Below are 20,457 nucleotides of genomic sequence, written 5' to 3'. Positions count from 1 at the left end.
AGCCCTTTGGTGACATAAAAGATGTTATAGCATCAATCTGAAATGTAGCTTTGATCCTTTGAGATTCTGCAGTGCAGATTGGGAGAATCCTGTTTGTATTTAAAATCCAATGACATATGGATTTTGTTCTGCTTAAGAGTACATTATAGAATATGAAGGAGAAAATATTACATGTTGAAAATCGTAAGTGAAAACAATTGTAATGGTTTTTCTGTTCATCAGATATTTGTATTTATCACATGCATCTACATTTTTTACCTGTTGATATTTTATTACATGTTAATTACATATGAATTATCTTTTCATCCCCTTACTTTTACTTGCTAACATCCAGTGATGACGTAGCAGTATATTATGGATCCCTCAATCCCTATGTCTCCAGACTGGCCCAGTTACTCCAAAAGTTGCACCAACATTTCATAAGAAACATTTTTAAGTGAATTTTCAAGTATCTAATTAATATTTCAAACATATTTGAAAAGGGAACACCCCTCTACTGCGTTGGTTCAACAACCTCTTTAATTAAATGTTGTAATCTGCTCACAGAACACCTGTTAATGGGATGAATATTATCCTAATGAGCTGTTGACCTGTAGTTGAAGAAGAGGAACATCTCTGAGGATGAAGATAACATGTGACCCATTTTGCTGATAAACACTGCAGCCTCTCTGTGGGGCGTCTTGTTCTCGCTGCAGCTGTGACTCTGCATGGTGGGGTGTTCTCCAACATAGACACAAGTGGAAGGAGCATGTAGCTGTTCTTATTTTTTGCCGATTTCATGCTGAGGGCCTAAGGCGGCCCCAGTGTTTAATCACGCTCTAACTTTAGCTCCTAAAGCCTCTTCATTTGGGCCAGACTGCTGGGTTTGGAGGGAACGGTAAGCTTCAGCAGCAAAACATGTCTCAATTCAAAGCCAAACATGAAAAGTTGTGAATGAGAGACTGCGTTTGACCTGTACTCCTACTTATGCAATACTATCTCCACCTAGTGGCCACTTTAAGAAACCCTTCTTGAAAAAAATCCCCTCCAAAAAAGCTTCTTACCCTTATTATTGTTGGCAAAAAAGTGTCTTTTTCTTATTAAATATTGCTTCCTCTGTTTGACTCAATGATAATTTACTCATATGTTTATCTACAAGCAGCTATGCAGCTGTATCAGAGAGTCCAGAGGGTTTGTTTGGGGAAAGTTCAGTGCACACCAGGAATGCAGGACAGCAGTGGGGGAAAGTTTAACAGCGTTGTGCGACTGTCTTTGACACTGACGAACACATCTGTATCTCGCTGCAAGGCTTGGCAGATGTCCTACTCCTGTCTTGTACAGAAATAAAAAGATTTTTCCTTGCTGCAAAATTACCAAGAAACAGGTTTGTGCTTTGACTGTTTTTTGAGATTCAATCCAATCAGGTTAACCCTTTAATGCAGGGGTCACCAACCCTGGTCCTCGAGGGCTACCACACTGCTTGTTTTGCATTTAACCCTGCTTGTTGGTCCTGGATTCACGATCGACGTGAATCCGCTGATTCTAACGCAGAGAAAAGCAGTTTTTCATATCGGGTTTGCACCCATATGCAGCACATAATGAAAGTTAAGTGTTTCATGATTATTCCACTTCGGGATAAATTGGATTTACGTTAATTGTGTAAACAGTTGAACCATTACAGTGGTCGAAAGAATGTCAACACTGGTATGAAGTTGCAAAAGTATTGTCCATCCGTAACAAAGTTTTGTGCTTTTTACTGTATAAGAAATTTGTGCGTCTGTAAAAGTTTGGAAACTGTGGAAAATAAATTGTGCATTTTTTTAAAAAGATCATTTACTGTAGATCACAGCATTTTAATTGAACAACTTGATGATGTCCCAAAAGCCAAGTTCCATGACCAGGGTTCAGGCCGCCGAGGTACTTGCCTTCGACTTCAACTACCACCCAAACCATATTGCACCGGCCCCTTCTCAGCTCCCCTCCAGGTGGTGGGCCCACTGGAGAGTGAAACTGCGTTGCTCCTTCGGGTTGGACCCGACCGGGGCCCGTTGGAGGTGCTCACCTACGAGCCCCAAACCCAGGCCTTGCTCCAGGGTGGGGCCCCGGTGATGCCAATCCTGGTGACGTAACAGGATCTTTGATATGTCGATTCACAAAGGGGTTCTGAACCGCTCTTTGTCTTGCTCGTCACTCAGGACCTGTCTGCAGATAGATAGCATAGTACTCAAACCCCCAGGTGGAAGTCCTGGGGAAGACTCAGGACGCTGGGAAACTATGTCTCTCCAGCGTGTCCTGGGAATGCCTCGGGTCCCTCCAGAGGACCTGTTGTCCCTGTGACCCGGTCTCGGATGAGTGGAAGTGATGGATGGATGGTCTTCATGATGACTATAGTTTCTCTGGGTCAGCTTCAAATTGGTTTATTTTGTACCTTAGCAGAATAACTTTCATTGTTGCTGTTGGTTCCTTAACCTCTGTTATAAAAAGAAAAATCTTGTGGCGGTTCCCAAGGTTCTATACTTGGTCCTATTTTATTCATCTTATATATTCATTCATTCTTTCATCTTCTTGGCCGCTGCTTCCCTTTCGGGGTCGCGGGGGTGCCGGAGCCTATCCCGGCTACTGAAGGGCGAAGGCGGGGTTCACCCTGGACAGGTCGCCAGTCTGTCGCAGGGCCACAATCTCACACCCATTCACTCTCACATTCATACCTAGGGGCAATTTAGAGTCACCAATTAACCTATGAAGCATGTTTTTGGACAGTGGGAGGAAGCCAGAGTCCCCGGCGAAAACCCACGCATGCATGGGGAGAACATGCAAACTCCACACAGAAAGGTCCCAAATCCCCCAGCCGGGATTCGAACCGGGGCCTTCTTGCTGTGAGGCGCCACCATGCAGCCCTCATCTTATATATGATTCCTCAAATCAATTCAGCCACATTTCATATCACTTCTACGCGGACGATATCCAGCTTTATGATTCTTTCCCAGACAATGATTATAACAAGCTACAACATCTGTTAAATTGTTTGACGAGCAATTAATAGTAATCATTTACTCTTAAATACACAGGAAACTGTGACATTGATCTTTTTCCTCAGAAGATAAAGTTCCCTCCATCAGATCACACCTTGGTTTTCTGAGCTCTTCTCTCCAGTTTAGTCTCAGAAACCTCGGGATGTTGTTTGACAAGTCTATATCCCTGGAAGGTCACTCAAAACAGATAAAAACAAATTTTACTATTAAAAAGTTTTTTTTCTGGAATGGACATCATACATCTGATTGGCTGGTCCATGCAGCACACTAATTGGATAACAGTTAAAGGCTGCTGATTGGTTCATTAATTGAGAAGCAAATAATTGTTCTTGTAACTTGTATTTTGTCGTTGTAGGTCTCATTTGCACAGAAAAAGCATTTTTACGGAAGGACAATTTATTCTACAGTTACAAAACAGCTTTACAGACTCACGTATCTCCTATTACACAGACAAAACCATTTTACAAACGTACAATACTTTTGCAACAAATCTAACTTCATACATAAGGGTTAAAAGCAGAGATGCAACTCAGGATGTATTGTCCTGACTCCTATACTTCACAGATTCCTAATCTGTCAACACACCTTCCTCATCCATACATTTCCAGACTTGTCCTGAGAAAACAACAACAACAAAGAATGCACCACAAAGGACACACTGTCAAGTCTGTGTTGCTAACAGACATAGGTGTTGCTTCCAGAGCTGGCATGCTCCAACATGGTCCCACAGTCACAGCAGGTATGTCACAGCCAAAGAACTCAAGGATCCTGCACACCTGTTGACTCCCATTTAAATAAATGGGTGGTATTGTCACTGTTTCACAAACCCCTTTATCAAAGAAGGTGTTATTGCAGTCAGCTGCTGCTAAAGTCAAAGTAAGCACAACCTTCTATAGGAGGACTTACACATGCAAACACCTAATGTATGTAATCAGAAAAAAGACTGTACAAAATCAACAAAGTTGGGGTCTACTTGCAAGAACCTGCATTTAGAGGTCATGTCTTTTGGAAATTGTAGTGTAAAGAAAAGAGAAGAACATTAGGCTGCACACTTGTGAGAAAGAGTGCAGATCTAAAAGATGTTTTGAAAAATTTCTGAACAGAAAAGGAGAAATTCAAATGGCCAAGCTGGTTGTTCACAGAGTTCTGTATCGAAGCACATCGCTGGAAAGATGATGGAAGGAAGGAGGGCATCAGGACATTGACTTCATTCCTGTGCTCATTAACTCTTAGATATCAGGAAAGCTAGAATGGTGGTCAAAGTGCACCTTTCAAAATAAAATAAAATACATTTCTTTTGGAAATTAAGGTCCCAGAGAGGTGTAGAATCTGAGGTGAGAGATCTGGAGCTCAGATCAGAAGCTACATGGAGATAATTTTGTCAACACTGAAAAAAGTAAAAAACGCCTGACTCAGGGAGAAGGTATCCATGTGACTGTGTGGTCTAAATTTCAAGACAGATCTGTGGCATGCTAGGAAGAAGATGTGAGATACTATCAGACCAATCGCAGACTACTGAGGATCACCAAGCCTCAATACTGCAGTAACATGCACAGCAGCAACAACTACAACAACAAAAAGGCTCTGAAATAAGAGTTCAAGTAATAATCATCCACATAAATAGTTGTGGTTTATTTTCATAGATGTGAATCTCCAATTTTAACTGAACTGCAGACAAAAAAAAGGTAATATGGCAACTCACTTTGGTATAAAGTAACATAATTTCTCATATGTTGATTGTACTATGTTAAGTGAAATGGAAACTGTTGCAAGGGATTGAAAAGGAATGACCCCGACGTGATTTGAACACGCAACCTTCTGATCTGGAGTCAGACGCGCTACCGTTGCGCCACGAGGTCCGTGCGTCTAAGGGACAGTATTACAAAAATATGTCACACAACTCAGACATGGTGGCACATAAGCTATGAAAATTAATTATTGCTTGAATAATAATGTATGTCAATAATACATGGCGCGTGTTTATTTCTCTTAAAGTCAGTCTCGCGCTAAAAATATGCTGTATGTTGAAATTCAATATGCTACCTTTTATTAGCAGGGGTCTCCGCTATCTTTGCTTGCGTCAGTACCATGGACAGCCTTCTACGTCGCGTTAAAAAAAAAGGGAAGCGGATGTGACGTAACTAACTGCATCGCCCCTCCCCCACCCCACTACTTCAAAAGCAAAAAAAAGGAAAAGGAAAAAGAAATACACTTCAAAAGCATTTTTACTTTTTCACATAGTTTAGTTTTACCTAATTAAAATATGCAATATTAGGCGGAAGTAATACAAAAACTCAATTTTTAACCAATTTCTGCTTTTTATGGGCAGTAAACAAATTAAGGAATTGACGCATATCAGCAAAGAGCTCATTTTTCACTACACAGTTCAAAGGAAATCTATTCAAGACCCAAAAGTACTCAAGCGGACACATGCATAGATAAAAGTCTTCAGTGTTTTTATTTATTTAATTGACAAGCAGCAAGGTCATGTTTGTCACCTCTTTTTTATATTTGAAAGATACAATAGTCAGTATACCAGATTTATTACAATATTTTTCCTAACTTCAGTACATGTAAAGAAAATAACTCACAACAACTGCAAACGTGAGAAAAGAAAGCATGGTTTTTATGTGTAGCCACCAATGCATAATTGATGTCAACTAATTTGTTAATTTTCTCTTTTTTTTTTTACTTTTTGTTTACTCTGGACAAGTGTTTTCAGCTCTTTTCCCCCACAGCTACAGGCATTTTCTTTGACGTCCACTGACGCACAGCTGCGTGGCACTGGTGACGTTGTAAACAGCTTAAAAATCAGAAAGTGGGAGTCGTTTGGAGGAGTAGTAAGTGTAAGCCGGCTTAATCTGAAGTGAAGTTCTCTTTTTGTTCCACAGATGGGAGGCACCAGTCCTGCTTCGGTCGTGATGGAGACGCTCCACGATTATCAGGTTTTGTTGTTTTCAACGTCTTGTTTGTCCATCAATCAAAACGGCTGAGAGTCTGTATGCAGGAGTTCACTGAGCGGCTCCTCCTATGCCACGTAGCTGTACTCGTCTGCCGAGGTCTGGCTTCGCTCGATGTACTGCTTGTCGATGAGCACCTCAATGCACTTCTTGATCATGCTGATACTGGGGTTAAACCTGGCTTTGGACTGATTGATGACCTGCACAAAAGAACCATTGAAACATCAGGAAAACTTGTTAGCTTACAGTAGAATTTCAGTGAATCAACATTAAGATTTTTACTTTTTTTTTTTTACCCTTTATTTACCTCTTCCAAACAACACAGAGGGCAATATTTACCAACACTTGTGCATTAATCTAATAGAAAACATATTTCAAATATAGAACAAGACTAGAAAAGAGTGTAACAAACAAAACAAACTTTATAATATGCACATTTCTGCTAAATCATAAAGTAAAGCATCATAGGAATGGGGAAAAAAACATTAAAGCTTTAGACACAACTGCTCTTCCGGGTAGATAAAGCGCCTTATATGTCGATTCATCCTGGTTGTGCTTAAAAATGTAGAAGCAGATGTCAGTGTGCTATTTTTTAATAAGTTGCAAACAAAGTTGGGTGTTATTGTGAATACGCTAACGCTGCTAACATGTACCGTTTTTTACATGACTAAATAAATTGGGAATACTCCAGATTACTAGGGCCACACTAAAAAAAACAAAGTGAAAGTCCCATTAGCCGTCATGCATCTAGATGTGTAAAATTTGTTCTCCACATCTGACCCATCCCCTAGGGGAGGGGTAAGCTGCAGACACAGCCGCGCTCAGGAACCATTTGGTGGTTTAACCTCCCAATCCATCCCCTTAATATTGAGTGTAAAGCAGGGAGGCACTGGTTCCAACTATTACAGTCTTTGGTACGACTCTGCCTGGATTTGAACTCACAACCTTCCAGTCATAGGGCGGACGCTCTTCCACAGGGCCACTGAGCTAACATATGAAAATAAATTAGTAAAATTATGAGAGAAAAAAAGTTGTAATTTCTTTATTTTTTGTAAGATTACGACTTTTGTATCATAACTTTAAGACTTTATCCTCGTAAAATAAGTTGTTTTAATTATTTTTCTCTCGTGGCCCTAATACTGACTTAGTGCAGTCATAGTAATATTTGTCTTAGCGGTACATGTCTTTTTTTTTTTTTTTTTTTACAAATAGCAAACAAGGTTGGGTGTTATTTTAAATTTGCTAGCTCTGTGTCAAACTGTGTTTTTTTTATATGTTACCAACAAGGGTGAGCATTAGTAAAGCCCCAATAACAATTGTTTTACTGGTATCAGTCTGTTTTTTAAGTGTTGCAAGAAGTTTGGGAGCTACGTTTATTTTGAATAGGCTAACTTAGCTAACGTGTAGCATGTTACAAAAAAGGTTCTCTGAACTCAGTTAAGTCTGACTGATTGGTAGACTTTTCTCAGACTCTTTTGTCTCACTTAATGCGACTATATATGCCAAAAATGTGAAAATTGACCATCCATTATAATCCAAAATGCCCTGCAGTGGCAAAATACAATAAGAAAAGGTCTAAAAAGATGCTTATTTTGAAGTTGTATAAATACAATGCAAGATAATTCTATTTTATAGTATCAGACTTGGACATTTTTATTTAAACTATTTCTTAAAAACATTTTCACTCAAAGTATTTTTTTCTCCTCTAGAAGAGAAAATAAGTCATGGAAGTTCTACTGAACTTCACCGATAAGACAAAGCTTGTAGCTATGGATCAAGAGTGTGTGTGTGTGTGTGTGTGCGTGATGGACAGATTGGCAGAGAGGTGAACATTCCCAGTGGATGTGCTCCAACATGATCCCACAAGCTTAAAACATCATTCCAATCATAGCCATCAGTTACCTCACAGCTAAAGAATCTAAATACAAAGGAAACTAATCCTAAACATCCGGTTTCTTATCTATTCTCAGAGAAGAGCCAAAAGTGACCTAAAACCGTTTACAAATGGAAACAATTAGTCCAGGCCATATTCAATATTAGGCTTTTTTAGTTCATATTTGTTCATTTAATTTTGCTTATGTCAGTATGTTTATACCACATGTGTCAAAGTCAAGGCCCAGGGGCCGGATCCGGCCCTCCAGGTAATTCTATCCGGCCCTCCAGGTAATTCTATCCGGCCCTCCAGATCCTTTTATTTTTACTGTTATTAACGGCTGGTGTTTTCTTGTGCTCATTTCTAACTTGTACATTAATTTTGACAAAATAATTTTTATGGAGAGTAAAACATTCAGTTATTTAGGGTTTAAGTTGATTTATTCTGTAATAATATTCCTTCCTTTTAATTATTAATAATTATGTTAAAATGTTACAGTTTAATAAATTGCATTCTGCTAGCTTTTTGGACTATTTTGGCATTCACTAGGAACTTTTAGGATATTTTGGAGTTTAGCTAATATTTCAGCTATCTGCTAGCAGTTTTGGCTAATTTAGACTTTTTTCAGTTTTTAAGGCATTTTGAAGTTTAGTTATTTTTTTCAGCTACATGTTAGCTGTTTTGGCTAACCTAAGTTTGTTCTTTTCTTTTTAGTTTGTTTTTTAGGCTAATTTTGCATTTAGGTAATTCTTTAGCTTGTTATCAGCTTCAGCTGATTTCAGTTATCAGCATTTTTATGTATCAATTTCTTTCTGTTTTCTTAACTACTGCTCAGGTCGTGGTTTGGACAAATGTTTGTTAAGCTGCTTGGGAGCTGTTTTGAATAATTAGCTAAAACTATTGTAATGAAAGTGGTGTTTCTGTTTCACATGAGCCAGTCCTACACGCAGCCAACTGAGCCATCCAACCACCGGATGGATGAATGGATGAATGCTAAATGTCGATCCCCCCTCACCTCCTGGATGAGGGCGTTGTGCCGGAGGACCTTGCGAGCTTTCATGATCCTCACTATAGCAGCTTGTAAATACATTTTACGGTCTTCGTCTACGGCACTCCTCGTCTGCTCCATTTCCTGGAATGTCACGGGGAAACAAAGCGGCAACACCTTTAATTTACCACAAACTAACCATGCAGAAAAAAAAGCAGAAAGGAAAAGAGGGAGCGATTCTCTGACCTGCGGTGTGTCTTTCTGCATGGATGTTGTGATCTTAAACTTTGTTCTTTTACTGGTGAAACTCATATTTAACGAAAACGTAGACTCTGTTTCTATGTCCTCCTGTGGAGAAAAAAAAACAATCGTTTAAGCAAACATTTCAGATGCAAAGTGGTTGTCTGCAGATCGTCCAGCAAACAAACAAACAAACAAACAAACCTTTTCTGAATCGTGGTTTAGCATTTTGACATCCAGCAGGGACTTGATGGTCTTCTGCAGCTCCTTCTCGTTCATCTGGGTGCCGTCCTGCAGCTCCTTGTAGGTCACCGTCTGACTGTTGTTAAAGGCCAGCAGCACAGCCATCTGATAGGTGGTTACCATGGCAACGTAGGGCTTGGACAAGTAGTTCATCTTCACTTCACCTGTTTGGAAAAGTAGAAATGAGTCCAGATTTGGCTTATTTTTACTAGTGGTGAACTCACTAAAGTCTCTGGTACCTGTACAGAGGTAGTGCAGCCAAGTCAACTTCCGCCCGCTGAAGTGCTGATTATAGAACAACTCGAACTAGAGAGGAGAGGTAAAAGTTAATGACGTGTTCTTGTCATCACACCGTCCGGTCTACAGATCAGCCGGGCTGCTCACCATCTGCACGCTCTTTTCTAGCTCTTGGGGGATAGCGAATGTGGAGGAGGGGACGTGCGTGAGGGGCCAAGCTCCGGCCTGAAACCACAGCGACAAATGTCAACAAACTGCGCCGTGTAAAAACAGGTAGAACACCCCCCCCTTCTTGCCCCCACCTACTTGTAATACGTAGATCTGGAAGCTGATTCCCAGGTCCACCACCGTCTCCTGAGTCTTGATGAAATTGTTGAATTTGTTGTTGAGGTCAGCGCTGACGCTCATGTCGGTGTACATTCGGTGGAGTTTGCTGGTGAACTCGTAGCCACAGGCTTGCTGTGAAGCGGAAAGAGGAATGAGGACACAAAAACTGGAAAAAAATGGTGAGAACTTGCAGCTTCTCGCTGGGAATTTACCTTTAATTTGTTGATCATGGCTTCTTCTGAATCCATCGACAACGATAAGCCGTGTATTAACCTCTTTGCTAACATTCTGGCGTAAAACTGCAGGGAACAGAAAAATTGTCTATTTGTTAACAACAGAACTGGCTACTTTGTCTTTCATGGTCGTTTCTGGTAATATAGAAAGCATAGAAAGCTCTGCGCATGTCAAAATGATTTATTCCGATCAAACTTGACGTATGTAAACCTTTCTACAGGGTCCATGTACACAGTTCTTTTCTAATCCGATCGAGCACATGTTGCACATGGAAACGCAGCTACTGTTGTGAAGATAAGCAGCTTTGTGCCACTGCATCACATGAAGTGTTGGGCATCTACGTTAGAATGTGTTGGAATTACTTTTGTTGTGCAAACGGTAGTTCAAAGAGAGTAAGTTATTCTTGGACACTTGAGACATTTCTGCTGTTAAAAAAGTAAAACCTCATTTACAAATGCCCTTCTGAGTAGTGATGAGCTGGTATAATTTTCTTCGGCTGATACCAATAACCGATATTTCCCCTGCAACTGTGGTCGAAAGCTGATATTTCCTTGTCTACAAAAACACAGAATTTAGATTTGCTTTTTGTTTCTTTATAAAAATGCACACCTTTTCTTTTACGATATAATCACATTATACTTAACATTTTTAAGGTACAGCAAGAGATCTCACTGGAACAAGTATCGGTTTAAAACTGAGAATACATCTGGAAACATTCAGACCATTTACTGACTATTAAATGTAACTGTAAATCATTGCTAGGGATCTATTAGGAACAACATGTATCCCATTCAATATAAAATATACATGAAAACAGTCCAATTACTGGTTATTACTGTAAAGATGAGCTTCCCAGTGCCAACGATCTGTTATCATATTTTTGACGTCCCTTAAGGTGCTCGTAGGAGAACATCAGGACACACCTGCGCTCCCTTCAAGATGCAGTTGCACCTATCTATGACCCTCCACGGCCCAGGGAACTCAATAACTCGCAGAACCCTTACGGGTCAACCCCAGAGACTTTAGAAAGACTCGGTCACGCCCAGCCGTGATTACCTTTTGAAAGATGTCTTTGTCATCTATGTACTTGAAGACTGTGATGAAGCTGGTCAGCTTGTCTTCCACTTCGTTTTCCGTCATTCCCTTTGCAGACTTTTTAAGCAGGTTGTCACAGTATTTTGCCAGCTGCGTGGAGAAGCGACAGGAGGGAGAACGAGACGGTCAATGACCTGCGACCGGCTCTAATGACACATGCGTTTGTTTCTGCACATGTACTCACAAGTTCCGGAGCTTTGCAGATGGATTTAGGCTCTCTGAAGTTTACGACCGATGTCAAAGCCTGAGGATGGTTGAAGTTTTAGTTTGAATCATTATAGGAGAAATACGCCACTTCTTTCTCACGATACCTTATCGAGGGCACTCATGAAGTGCTGATCTCCATTCAGGACTGTGTTGATGAGCTGAACAAATTTACTGTGGACCTCCAGAACTGACTCTACGAACAGGGTTGGCATCTGCACACATCAGATTAGAGGAACAGTGAGATTTTTTATTTTTTTTCAACCATGCAGACGATGCTGTGCTACTGACGTTTTCCTGAGAGAGGTTACTGGTGCCTCTGATGCCCTCGTTGTGGATGTGAACCTGCAGCTCCTGGATCATGTGAGGCAACCCGTTGGAGACAGCCCTCAGCAGGGTGTACATGTTCGCCATGTCTGCGTGGAACAACAATTGATACAATGTCATCACTGACATATTAAAGAAAGAAGCAAATAAAAACAGCGCACTGACCTTCCCTCTTTTCCTGCCGGATTATGTTCTGGCACTCTCCGTGCAGGAACTGGAGATGATCAGCCACCATCCTCTGCTGGCATTCATGAATGACTTTGGCATAGGAGCTGGGGTGTAGGTACTTCCGACACCGAACCTCTTCGTCTTTCAACCGCGCCAAGACCTGTAGGGCGGAGACAAGCGCAAAGAGAGCAGCGGTTAGCACAGTTTGGGTCTGAGTTGAGCATAACTTCGACTTTTGTAGTCTTGTTGTGGCTTCTGGATTTATGTAAGGTGTGTCGACCACTGGACAAACCTCTCAACGCATCTGTACATTGACAGGACGTCCCTGCCGCATGAATCATGTTCAGAATAAATGCAAGTTGTTTTGGCTCCCATAAGGCGGAGACACAATCGTCTCATTCTACTCAAGACCAATTTAATAGAATAAAAGTCTCAAGATGACATATACCTTATTACCTTTCCTTAGAATTTACCACAGTCAGTGAGTGTGACCAACACAGCTGTGAGTGACAGTTGATGAAAATAACCCTTAAGTGACCTCAGTGTAACAGAAAAACATCAGAAACGTGTTCTACGATCCACTTGCAGCTCTGCTTTTAAAACAGTCGCGACCCAGAGGTCACCCAGGGGTCACTCTTGTGTTAAAAGCAGAGCTGCCTTCAGATCTCCACAGCAATCATTTCCCCCGTCTGCAAACAAACCGAAAGCCTAAAAGTCTGCGTTGGTTGGGTCGTCTCTCGTGTGTCTTACCTTCTCCATGTACTGCGAGCAGTTGGATTCCTGCATTAGGTTGGAGGCTTCCTGCTTGTAATATTCCCCGGTTTTCATCAGAAAAGGCCCTTCAAAGATTTCCTGATAAAACTGCAACACAGAAACCCCCCCAAAAAATCAGCTTTAAGCAAGCACCTGAGGCGTCATCAGTGATGCTTAAACACAGAAATCTTTATCATACAGTAACTTTTCAACCGTTAACACGATCAATGTAATTCCAGTAGATTGTGAAGGAGAAAAGCGCCGCTTTTCTCCTTCACAATCTATTGGAATTACATTGATCGTGTTAACAACTAAAAACTTTCAGAAAATCAAAGAACATAAACACTGGAGCTCTGGTGTTTAAGGGTTAAACAGACATGTTGAACTTGTTCTTCTTTTGTTCATAATTACAGTTTTAGGATATTTATTAGAAAATTGTGGCAATTTTTCGACTGACCTTTAGCGGAAACTTCTTCTTGTACTGTTCAACATGAACAAAGGAGTTGATAACGCCGTGGATCACCTTCTGGTTGGGGTTCTCGCCACAGCGATCGCTGTAACAGACAAACAACACATGAATGAAAGGTGGATGTGGATGTCTTTCTGGACTTCCAAAGCTCAAACCAGAAATCGGAGAGCTCTGCGCCAAGTTATCCGATCTGCTCGGGCCGACATTCTCAATCTGCCTTAGCAGTTGTTGTCTGGTAGTTACAGCCACAGAGGGTTTGTGGGTAACTTCATCACACACAAATCTATATTAACACACACTCTGCACTTTTGAGTCAGCTGTGCTGTGCAGCCAGAGCCGCTGTTTTTTTAACTCTGAGGTTTTATTCTGAAAATCCTGAGAGCATGAAAAGTTGCATACTTCAAACTAATCCAAGAATTTAAAGACAGGATTAGATTTTTACCAGAAAACTCCAAGACTTGAAGGTGTTTTGATCCCTAAATGAGGGATGGGGTAAATTATAAAGGAATGTTCCTGTACAAAAACTGTTTTTTTAAGTAGTTTCATACTTGTCCTCAACATTTGGGGGAGTGGTGAGCTGCAGACATAGCTGCTCCCAGGAAGCAGTTGTTGATTTAATGCCCGAATCCAACCCCTTAATCCTGAGTGTCAAGCGGGGAGTCACATTGTTAGGGTGTTTGGTATGACTCACAACCTTCCAATTTCGGATGGACACTCTACCACAAGCCCATTGAGTCGGTTAAGCTGATTACTGTGCAAATAAGAGAAAAAACAAACATACTTTTTGATTTCATTTAGCAACATCCGGATCAGGACGGCCTGAAGAGGTTCGATCATCAACTTCCTCCACATGTCTAGAGCCAGCTGGAATGAAAAGACACAAGTGTTACGATGCTTTCTGAACGCGATTCGACGACTATGTTTTGACTCGAATCAAATTTGCTGCTGGACATTTGTCCAAGAGTGTTCTTAAACATGCCGGATGTGGGAAGAGCAACTTATGGAAGCTGATGTTGAGAGATCAGGCTTATTTATTTTGAAGAGCTCTACAAAAGCAGCAGTGGACTCGACTCCCAGTATGGTAAGCTTCACCATTTTCTGAATGAACGATACTTGCTGTCCCGTAATAGTCCAGGGAAGAAACTTTTTTTTAAAAAAAAGAATAAAATTAGAGCAATTTTTTATGATTGCTTCAATGCAAACAAGTAGAACAAATGGCAACAATCAGATTAGACTTAAGCGCCGTTTACATCATCACTACCAAAGCTGAGTCCCTGATTGGTTTATGCAATGCAGAGCTCAGATGTTCAGATGTTTGAACTCTGAAACATAAAGACAAGCGGCCAAAATGTTGAAGAATATGCTAATTTTAGAATCGGGTAGCAAAAGTACAGCGTGAACATCATGAGCTAAATACGCCCAAGAATGTGCGTTTCACGTGTTTGCTGTGAACGTAGCTTAAGAGTGTCCCTGTGCGAAATTAAGAATAATTTGAGATGTATTTAAGACAAAAGTCACAACTTTGTTAGTATTTATGAAGGTTTTTATAACATTCTTTTTTGTAAAATAAGCAAATGAACAATGCTGCGACTGAACTCTCTTTAGAAACATTTATCAATAAATTTTCAATAAAGATTTGAGTAAAAAGTTGGAATTTTTTTAATCAAAACAAGAACGAATGACTACCTCTCCGATCTCCATGAGTGGCTCGTTCATGTCCACGCCCCCGTAGCCATACTGCAGGTCTGCTTCTGTCAGTTTGTTCTTCTTGATAAACTGTGTGTTGAGATACCTGCACAAAAAAGTCATAAAGACAATGTTTCTGTACTTTTACAAAATCGACACATTTAAAAAGCTAATTTTGAGCTGTGCAAGAAAATAAATTCTCAGTCACATACTTAAAAAATACATTTAAACCCCAAATCAGTGCAACAGCTGTGATATAAGTATTTAGATTTCCCTTTTCAACTAGTTTGGTGCAAATTTACAGCAACTGTAGAATCCATCCATATTTCAGCAGCTGGAGTTCATGTTTGGAACATAAGTTTAGATTTTCACACATTTTGGAGCAAAATACATTTGTGCATTTGCTATTTGGGCTTGTCAATTATCCTTTTTGACAGAAAACACACCAAACTTGTAACTGAAGAGGATGTAGGCAGCAACATCCAAACACTTATGTGTCCTCACATCCTCTTTTGTAAAAATGAGTCAAAGCGCCTTAGGGATTCCTGCCAAACGAATATTTAGCAAAAAAATTAATAAAAATAAAAAACAGCGTTAGTTTATTTATAATGTAAGAAAAAATTCCACCTTTTTTTGACCTGAATGTCTGGTTTTGGAGCGACCTCCAGCCCTGTTGCATGATGGTAGATGTCAAAAGATACACAGTTACCTGTACAAGCAGTCCATGTAATCAGCTCCTTTGCTGTACTCCTCCCAGTATCTGTGGTACATCACTAAAACTTTCTCCTCAGACTCCAGAACTTTCTAAAAGCACATTCAGTTATTATTACTAGAAAGCAATGGTATGCAGGAAAAAAACTAAAAATTGTGTATAAGAGCTTCAAAAACGTACCTTGTATAACTGCCGGACATGATTTTCAAGAAAAATTTTGGTCTCTGTGTATAATCTTTCCCCCAGAGGTTCTGGGTATGCAACACATAAGGCATAAATGTCGCTGGTGTCTGAGTTCAGGATCACAAACCAAGAAAGAAAACTAATAGTTTTTCAGACACATTCACCTCAACTTAAAAATGAGTAACACATTTATGCTATGAAGTAGTGGTCTCCAACCTCCAACTGGGCCATGGACCACTTTAATGTCAGATAGTAAAAGAAGTTCAAATGGGGATCTGATTTTTTTTTCCTTTTTAGCTTCCAGTTACCATGAATTTTAAAGGGTAAGGTTTATTTTCATCCTCTGTAAAATATCGATAGCTGGTTCAAACTTTCAGTTTCCACAACTGTCAAAGTGAAAGCTAAAAGAAAACGTAATTGAAACTGGTACTTTCTAAATATATACGGATAAACTTAAATCAGCTTTATTAGCAGCATCTTTGGTTGTCAAATATTAGAAATTATTGTTATGGTCTGTGGGAGCAACTGTTGCAATAAATTCATATTTGAGTAAAGACTCCTGTTTTTTATGCAGATTTCTCTGATTTTAAAGTCAAGTTTTTCTTCCGTTTTCTCACTGACTCCTTACTGCAAAAAGAAACTTTCCAAATACGTTTGCTTCTTGTTAACTTTACTATCTTGGGGGTTTCAATTTAGTGATCGACGAAGCCGCTTTAGGAAAATAGCAGATGTATTTTGGAAACACAAAGAATAAGTTGGATGTGGAGGAGAGAATCCAACAGTTTTTCAAAATTAAACTTCCTTAATCATCAGATTTTAAATAAATCAGAAAAAATGTAAGTTGTGTTTTTTTTCTCTCTGTGGTACGGTCCTAACTGTGCTACGGACCGGCCAGTTGGCGACCACTGCTATGAACTGCTAAGAGTCTTTTAAAAAATAAAAATTTCTTTAAAAAAGATACGAGAATCTGTCATTCCACGTGGCTCTTTCCACATAGTCCAGCATCACAACAGCCTTGATTGTCGTCAGTAACTTGTTCCATGTCTCGTCAAAGTCCACCACCCGCGGCTTTAAGGACATTGTAGTTTCTCCTTCAGCCTGACTGAGAAGTAGAAAAGAAAAACACAGGATTTATTGAGAGATCTCACAGTCCCACTCTGATCATCTTTTGATCTATTGTAGTATTAATGGCCTTTGACCCTCACACCCCCAGAATAACATTAGCAGCACGACAAAAATGGCTAGCAATTTTGAAGCTGTACAGTTTTAAAGCCAGATTCCAGCTCAGACGAGGAATACGAAGACGTACATGGATCTATTTGTCTGCAAGTTGACGCATCACAATGGAACAGAGCAGACAGCTTGTAATCTGTCCACTTTAGTTTCTATATCACAAAGACATTTTTATTTACTCCTGAATTACAAAAAAATAAATAAAGAAATAATCAAAAATGCTATTTTAAGCCTATTTTTAACATTTATTTGCACTGTATCACCTTAAAAATGTTTCAAGAACACGTTAAAGACACCAAAAACAACTTTTATCAGTAGGGGTCTTTGAAAGTAAAAAAATATCGTTTGCTTTGACAACACAGCCATCAAAATAAAGGCTGTGTGTCAAAAAATGAAACTGATAGTAAAAAATTTAAAAAGGAGGAAGAATAGAATCCAATGACATAACAAATCTGAGAAAGGATGTCATAACAGAACCTTGGAAATAAAACTAAAAACATTATTGGATCATCCATACAAAGTAAAACACAGCAACAAGAATACATTCAAGTCATTATTTAGGATTTTAATTTATTCCATGGAAACATCACTCCATAGCAACTCTGATAATCATTCTGTTAAACTCAAGAGGCTAACCGCTATCTTTAAAGGAAAAGTAAAGAGAAAACATTCGAGCAAAAGCGATACCCTTCATAAATGTATGTTAACTTCCAAAATTCATGCTAGCAGTTTTATTTATTACGTCAAGTGAGAGAAAGTAGGCCCTGTGTTGCTTGTCGTCATTCATTTCAAATGCTATAACGCAGCATAACATTTCAACACCGAAGTAGTTTTGCCTTGAAAAACCACGTCAATATTTTACTGGAAATACAATTACGAAACGAAACGCTGTCTCCTCTAGATTAGCATCCCTCTGACATGTTTGTTGAGCCTAGCTAAGAAAAGGGTACTAGCTAGCGGAATGCCAATCCAAAAATAGGATGTTGAGCTAAAATGCTAGCTGACTGCGCGTTAGCATGTTACTTCTTCCTGTTAAAGTGAAGGCAATTTTAAGGCAAAGGCTAGCAATTAGCCAGCTAGCTGGCGGCTAACGATGGCTCAGCTATAGTTAGCAAATTGTCATACAAGAAGTTTCTCTACATTAACCTTGACAGCTCAGCAAAGCATGGCACTGGTGTTCAACAAATCCAGTTACTTATTATAAGCAAAGACTTTAGAATTCTACCAACCTCAATTCAGTAATTACTTGTTTAAAAAACTCCGGTTTCTCCGCTGTCACAGGCTTGATTTGACTCACAGGTCTTCCCAACCACTAGGAATATACCACTTGACTAAGGTGGGTGAATGTGATGGACAACCGCAAATGCTTTGCATACATTCTGGGTAACCGTAATATCTGTAAATATTATCTAATATTATTGTTTAAGAGCTAGAAATAGGCTTAAAAATAACTAAAGGTAGCAACGTTAAAAGAAAAACCAAGTGCGAAAATGGTATCGCCCAAAACTACGGAAACCTCAAAGGAATTGAAAATGTCAAACACCGGCATAATAAGTTTTTATATCTAAATATATTATCCTCAGGGGAAATGCGTTTTTGTTTACATTTCTTAAATATATACTTGAAAAATAAAAGCATAAACATAAACACTTCACATTTGCCACACTATTGATTATTTCTAAGGTTTTCCCAGAAGCTATTTGTGTCAAAGTAGATTGGCATTGCACTTTTTTTCAATATTTTTGGTAATTTCTGTGTGATCTTTTTTTTTTTGTTACAAATGTATTTTCTCATTTTGTTAGCTTTAGAAACACGTATTGATTCGTCCCCACTAATTTAATATGCTTTTTTACATTTTTAATAAACTTACTTCTAAATTGAGCATTCATAAATAAAAGATTCTAACTCTGAAAAAGTTTGTTTAATATTGGTGGAGAGGTTGAATCCATTAGTCTTTGAAAAAAGCTTTAATGGAAAGAGGGAAATTTCTCACTACTTCTTAGGTAGTTTTCAACTTACATGTAAGGTTTTTTTTATGTAAGAAAGGGACAACATATTATAATATAACATTTAAAAAGAAAATTTATACGAATTGTAACCATCTCGGCTAATTTCTAGTAAATTCTATAACAGTTTTGTCTAGTTTCATTAGCTAAAATATGTTGTAGCGGATGTTTGAAGAAAAACAACATTGCTGGTGGCCAAATTTGGTGATAAAAAAATCTAACAGTAAATGTATGTATGTATTTATTCATTCATTTATTTATTTTATAAGTTTTGGTTGAAATGGTTTGAATTTTTTAAAACAAAATTAACCAGAAGTTATTTTTAGCTTTTACCCCCAAAAAACTTGAGGTGTATTTTGATCTGCTTAGATTAGATTAGATTAGATTAGAAATGGTTTATTTCAAGAAATAAAAAGAAGAAAAGTAAATTAATGTGCAATACAATCAATCAACAGAAGTTTGCATCCATAAAGACATGTCAACCACAAGATAACTAGACATTAAGAGATTGCTCTAAAGGGAGTGGGAGGAAGCAAATTTATATAATCCCTCGGCTCGACCTTACCCTTTACATGTATTTTCATTATCCGGTTCGTAACTTAAGATCAGATATTTATATCTTGCCAACATAAATTCAGGTTATCATGAATCCTCAAGTAACAATAAATCACATGACTATTTGAGTAGATATAACACTATTTCAGTCTTTGTCATTCCATATGCAGATCTGTTACCAAAATTCAGAAAAAATATGGAGAAGACACGTTTACTCGTGACCCGGAACCAGAAAAAAAAATTTAAAAAAGAGAAAAAAATGGCTGATGTTATTCACACGTATGTATGTGTGACCAACATTTTTCATAGTTTTTTTTTTTATTTTATTCAATACAATATCCAATACAATACTCAATTACATTTCAAAAACAAGCAAAACAAAATGAATAATGTAAAACATATATAATCAACAAAGGAAGAAAAAGAAAACGAGTACAGGGTCTGCACAATCAGAAGCAATAAATCCAAAAAGTTTTAATAATCTAATTGTTTTTGTTAATTTCTTATTACATAGTTTTAATTTTTCTATAGAGGCTAAATATAATTTTAAAATTATTTAAAAGAGGATTTTTTTTCAGGACCATTTTTTCCTATTAATATAATATTTTACCAAAATATAATTATAGGTGACCAACACAAAACGTGCTGGAATTTCACATTGGCCAGACATATTTCGTGGAGCCAAGATGCACATTTCTGCATTATGTATGTCCAAGGCTGGATGTTGTCGTTGGCTTCACATGTTTTAAATTAAACTTTGAGTTAATGTCCCATTAGCTGCCACTCACCTAGATGCGTGAAACCTGTTCTCCACATGTGATCTATCCGCTGGAGGAGCGGTGAACTGCAGACACAGCTGCATTCAGGAACCATTTGCTTGTTTAACCCTAAATTTAAGGATAATTCTAACCTCAACCCTTCCTCTGGGTCTGTGCAATTAAGGAAAAGGTTCA

At 38.8% G+C, this 20,457-nt stretch overlaps 1 protein-coding gene, 1 long non-coding RNA gene and 1 other non-coding gene across 4 annotated transcripts; 1 reads left to right on the top strand and 2 right to left on the bottom strand.

Moving 5' to 3' along the window:
* Positions 1 to 4,798: 4,798 nt before the first annotated feature.
* Positions 4,799 to 4,870, bottom strand: trnaw-cca. The gene has a single exon. It is a non-coding gene; the product is annotated as a tRNA-Trp (tRNA).
* A 576-nt stretch (positions 4,871 to 5,446) lies between these two features.
* On the bottom strand, positions 5,447 to 18,318 carry cul2 (cullin 2). Of its 2 annotated transcripts, XM_024280391.1 has the most exons (21): positions 18,173 to 18,318; positions 16,672 to 16,812; positions 15,708 to 15,810; positions 15,525 to 15,619; positions 14,816 to 14,921; positions 13,911 to 13,993; positions 13,118 to 13,214; positions 12,658 to 12,768; positions 11,905 to 12,067; positions 11,704 to 11,828; positions 11,520 to 11,627; positions 11,393 to 11,452; positions 11,170 to 11,298; positions 10,092 to 10,178; positions 9,859 to 10,011; positions 9,700 to 9,777; positions 9,555 to 9,621; positions 9,277 to 9,479; positions 9,079 to 9,180; positions 8,860 to 8,976; positions 6,034 to 6,171 (listed from the first exon to the last, which is right to left on the bottom strand). In XM_024280391.1, the coding sequence occupies exons 2-21, from the start codon at positions 16,788 to 16,790 to the stop codon at positions 6,040 to 6,042; spliced, it is 2,238 nt and encodes a 745-aa protein (XP_024136159.1). In that variant the 5' UTR covers positions 16,791 to 16,812; positions 18,173 to 18,318; the 3' UTR covers positions 6,034 to 6,039. The 2 variants fall into 2 exon arrangements, with proteins under 2 accessions (XP_024136160.1, XP_024136159.1); XM_024280392.1 differs by lacking the exon at positions 18,173 to 18,318 and having other exon boundaries at positions 5,447 to 6,171; positions 16,672 to 16,790.
* On the top strand, positions 9,920 to 11,903 carry LOC112151439. The gene is made up of 2 exons (XR_004949861.1): positions 9,920 to 10,058; positions 11,685 to 11,903. It is a non-coding gene; the product is annotated as an uncharacterized LOC112151439 (long non-coding RNA).
* Positions 18,319 to 20,457: the final 2,139 nt, after the last annotated feature.

Source organism: Oryzias melastigma, linkage group LG20, assembly GCF_002922805.2.
Source record: "Oryzias melastigma strain HK-1 linkage group LG20, ASM292280v2, whole genome shotgun sequence".
In the NCBI taxonomy this organism is placed as follows: Eukaryota; Metazoa; Chordata; class Actinopteri; order Beloniformes; family Adrianichthyidae; genus Oryzias; species Oryzias melastigma.
Note: the sequence above shows the minus strand (reverse complement) of the source record. Positions and strands in the feature narration are given on the sequence as shown.

Coding starts and splice junctions, on each gene's coding strand:
- cul2 (XM_024280391.1), bottom strand. CDS start 16,790: ATGTCCTTAAAGCCGCGGGTGGTGGACTTTGACGAGACATGGAACAAG. Junction 13,215..13,910: donor TTGCTAAATGAAATCAAAAA/GTATGTTTGTTT, acceptor TGTCTGTTACAG/CGATCGCTGTGGCGAGAACC. Junction 11,628..11,703: donor GTAACCTCTCTCAGGAAAAC/GTCAGTAGCACA, acceptor TGATGTGTGCAG/ATGCCAACCCTGTTCGTAGA.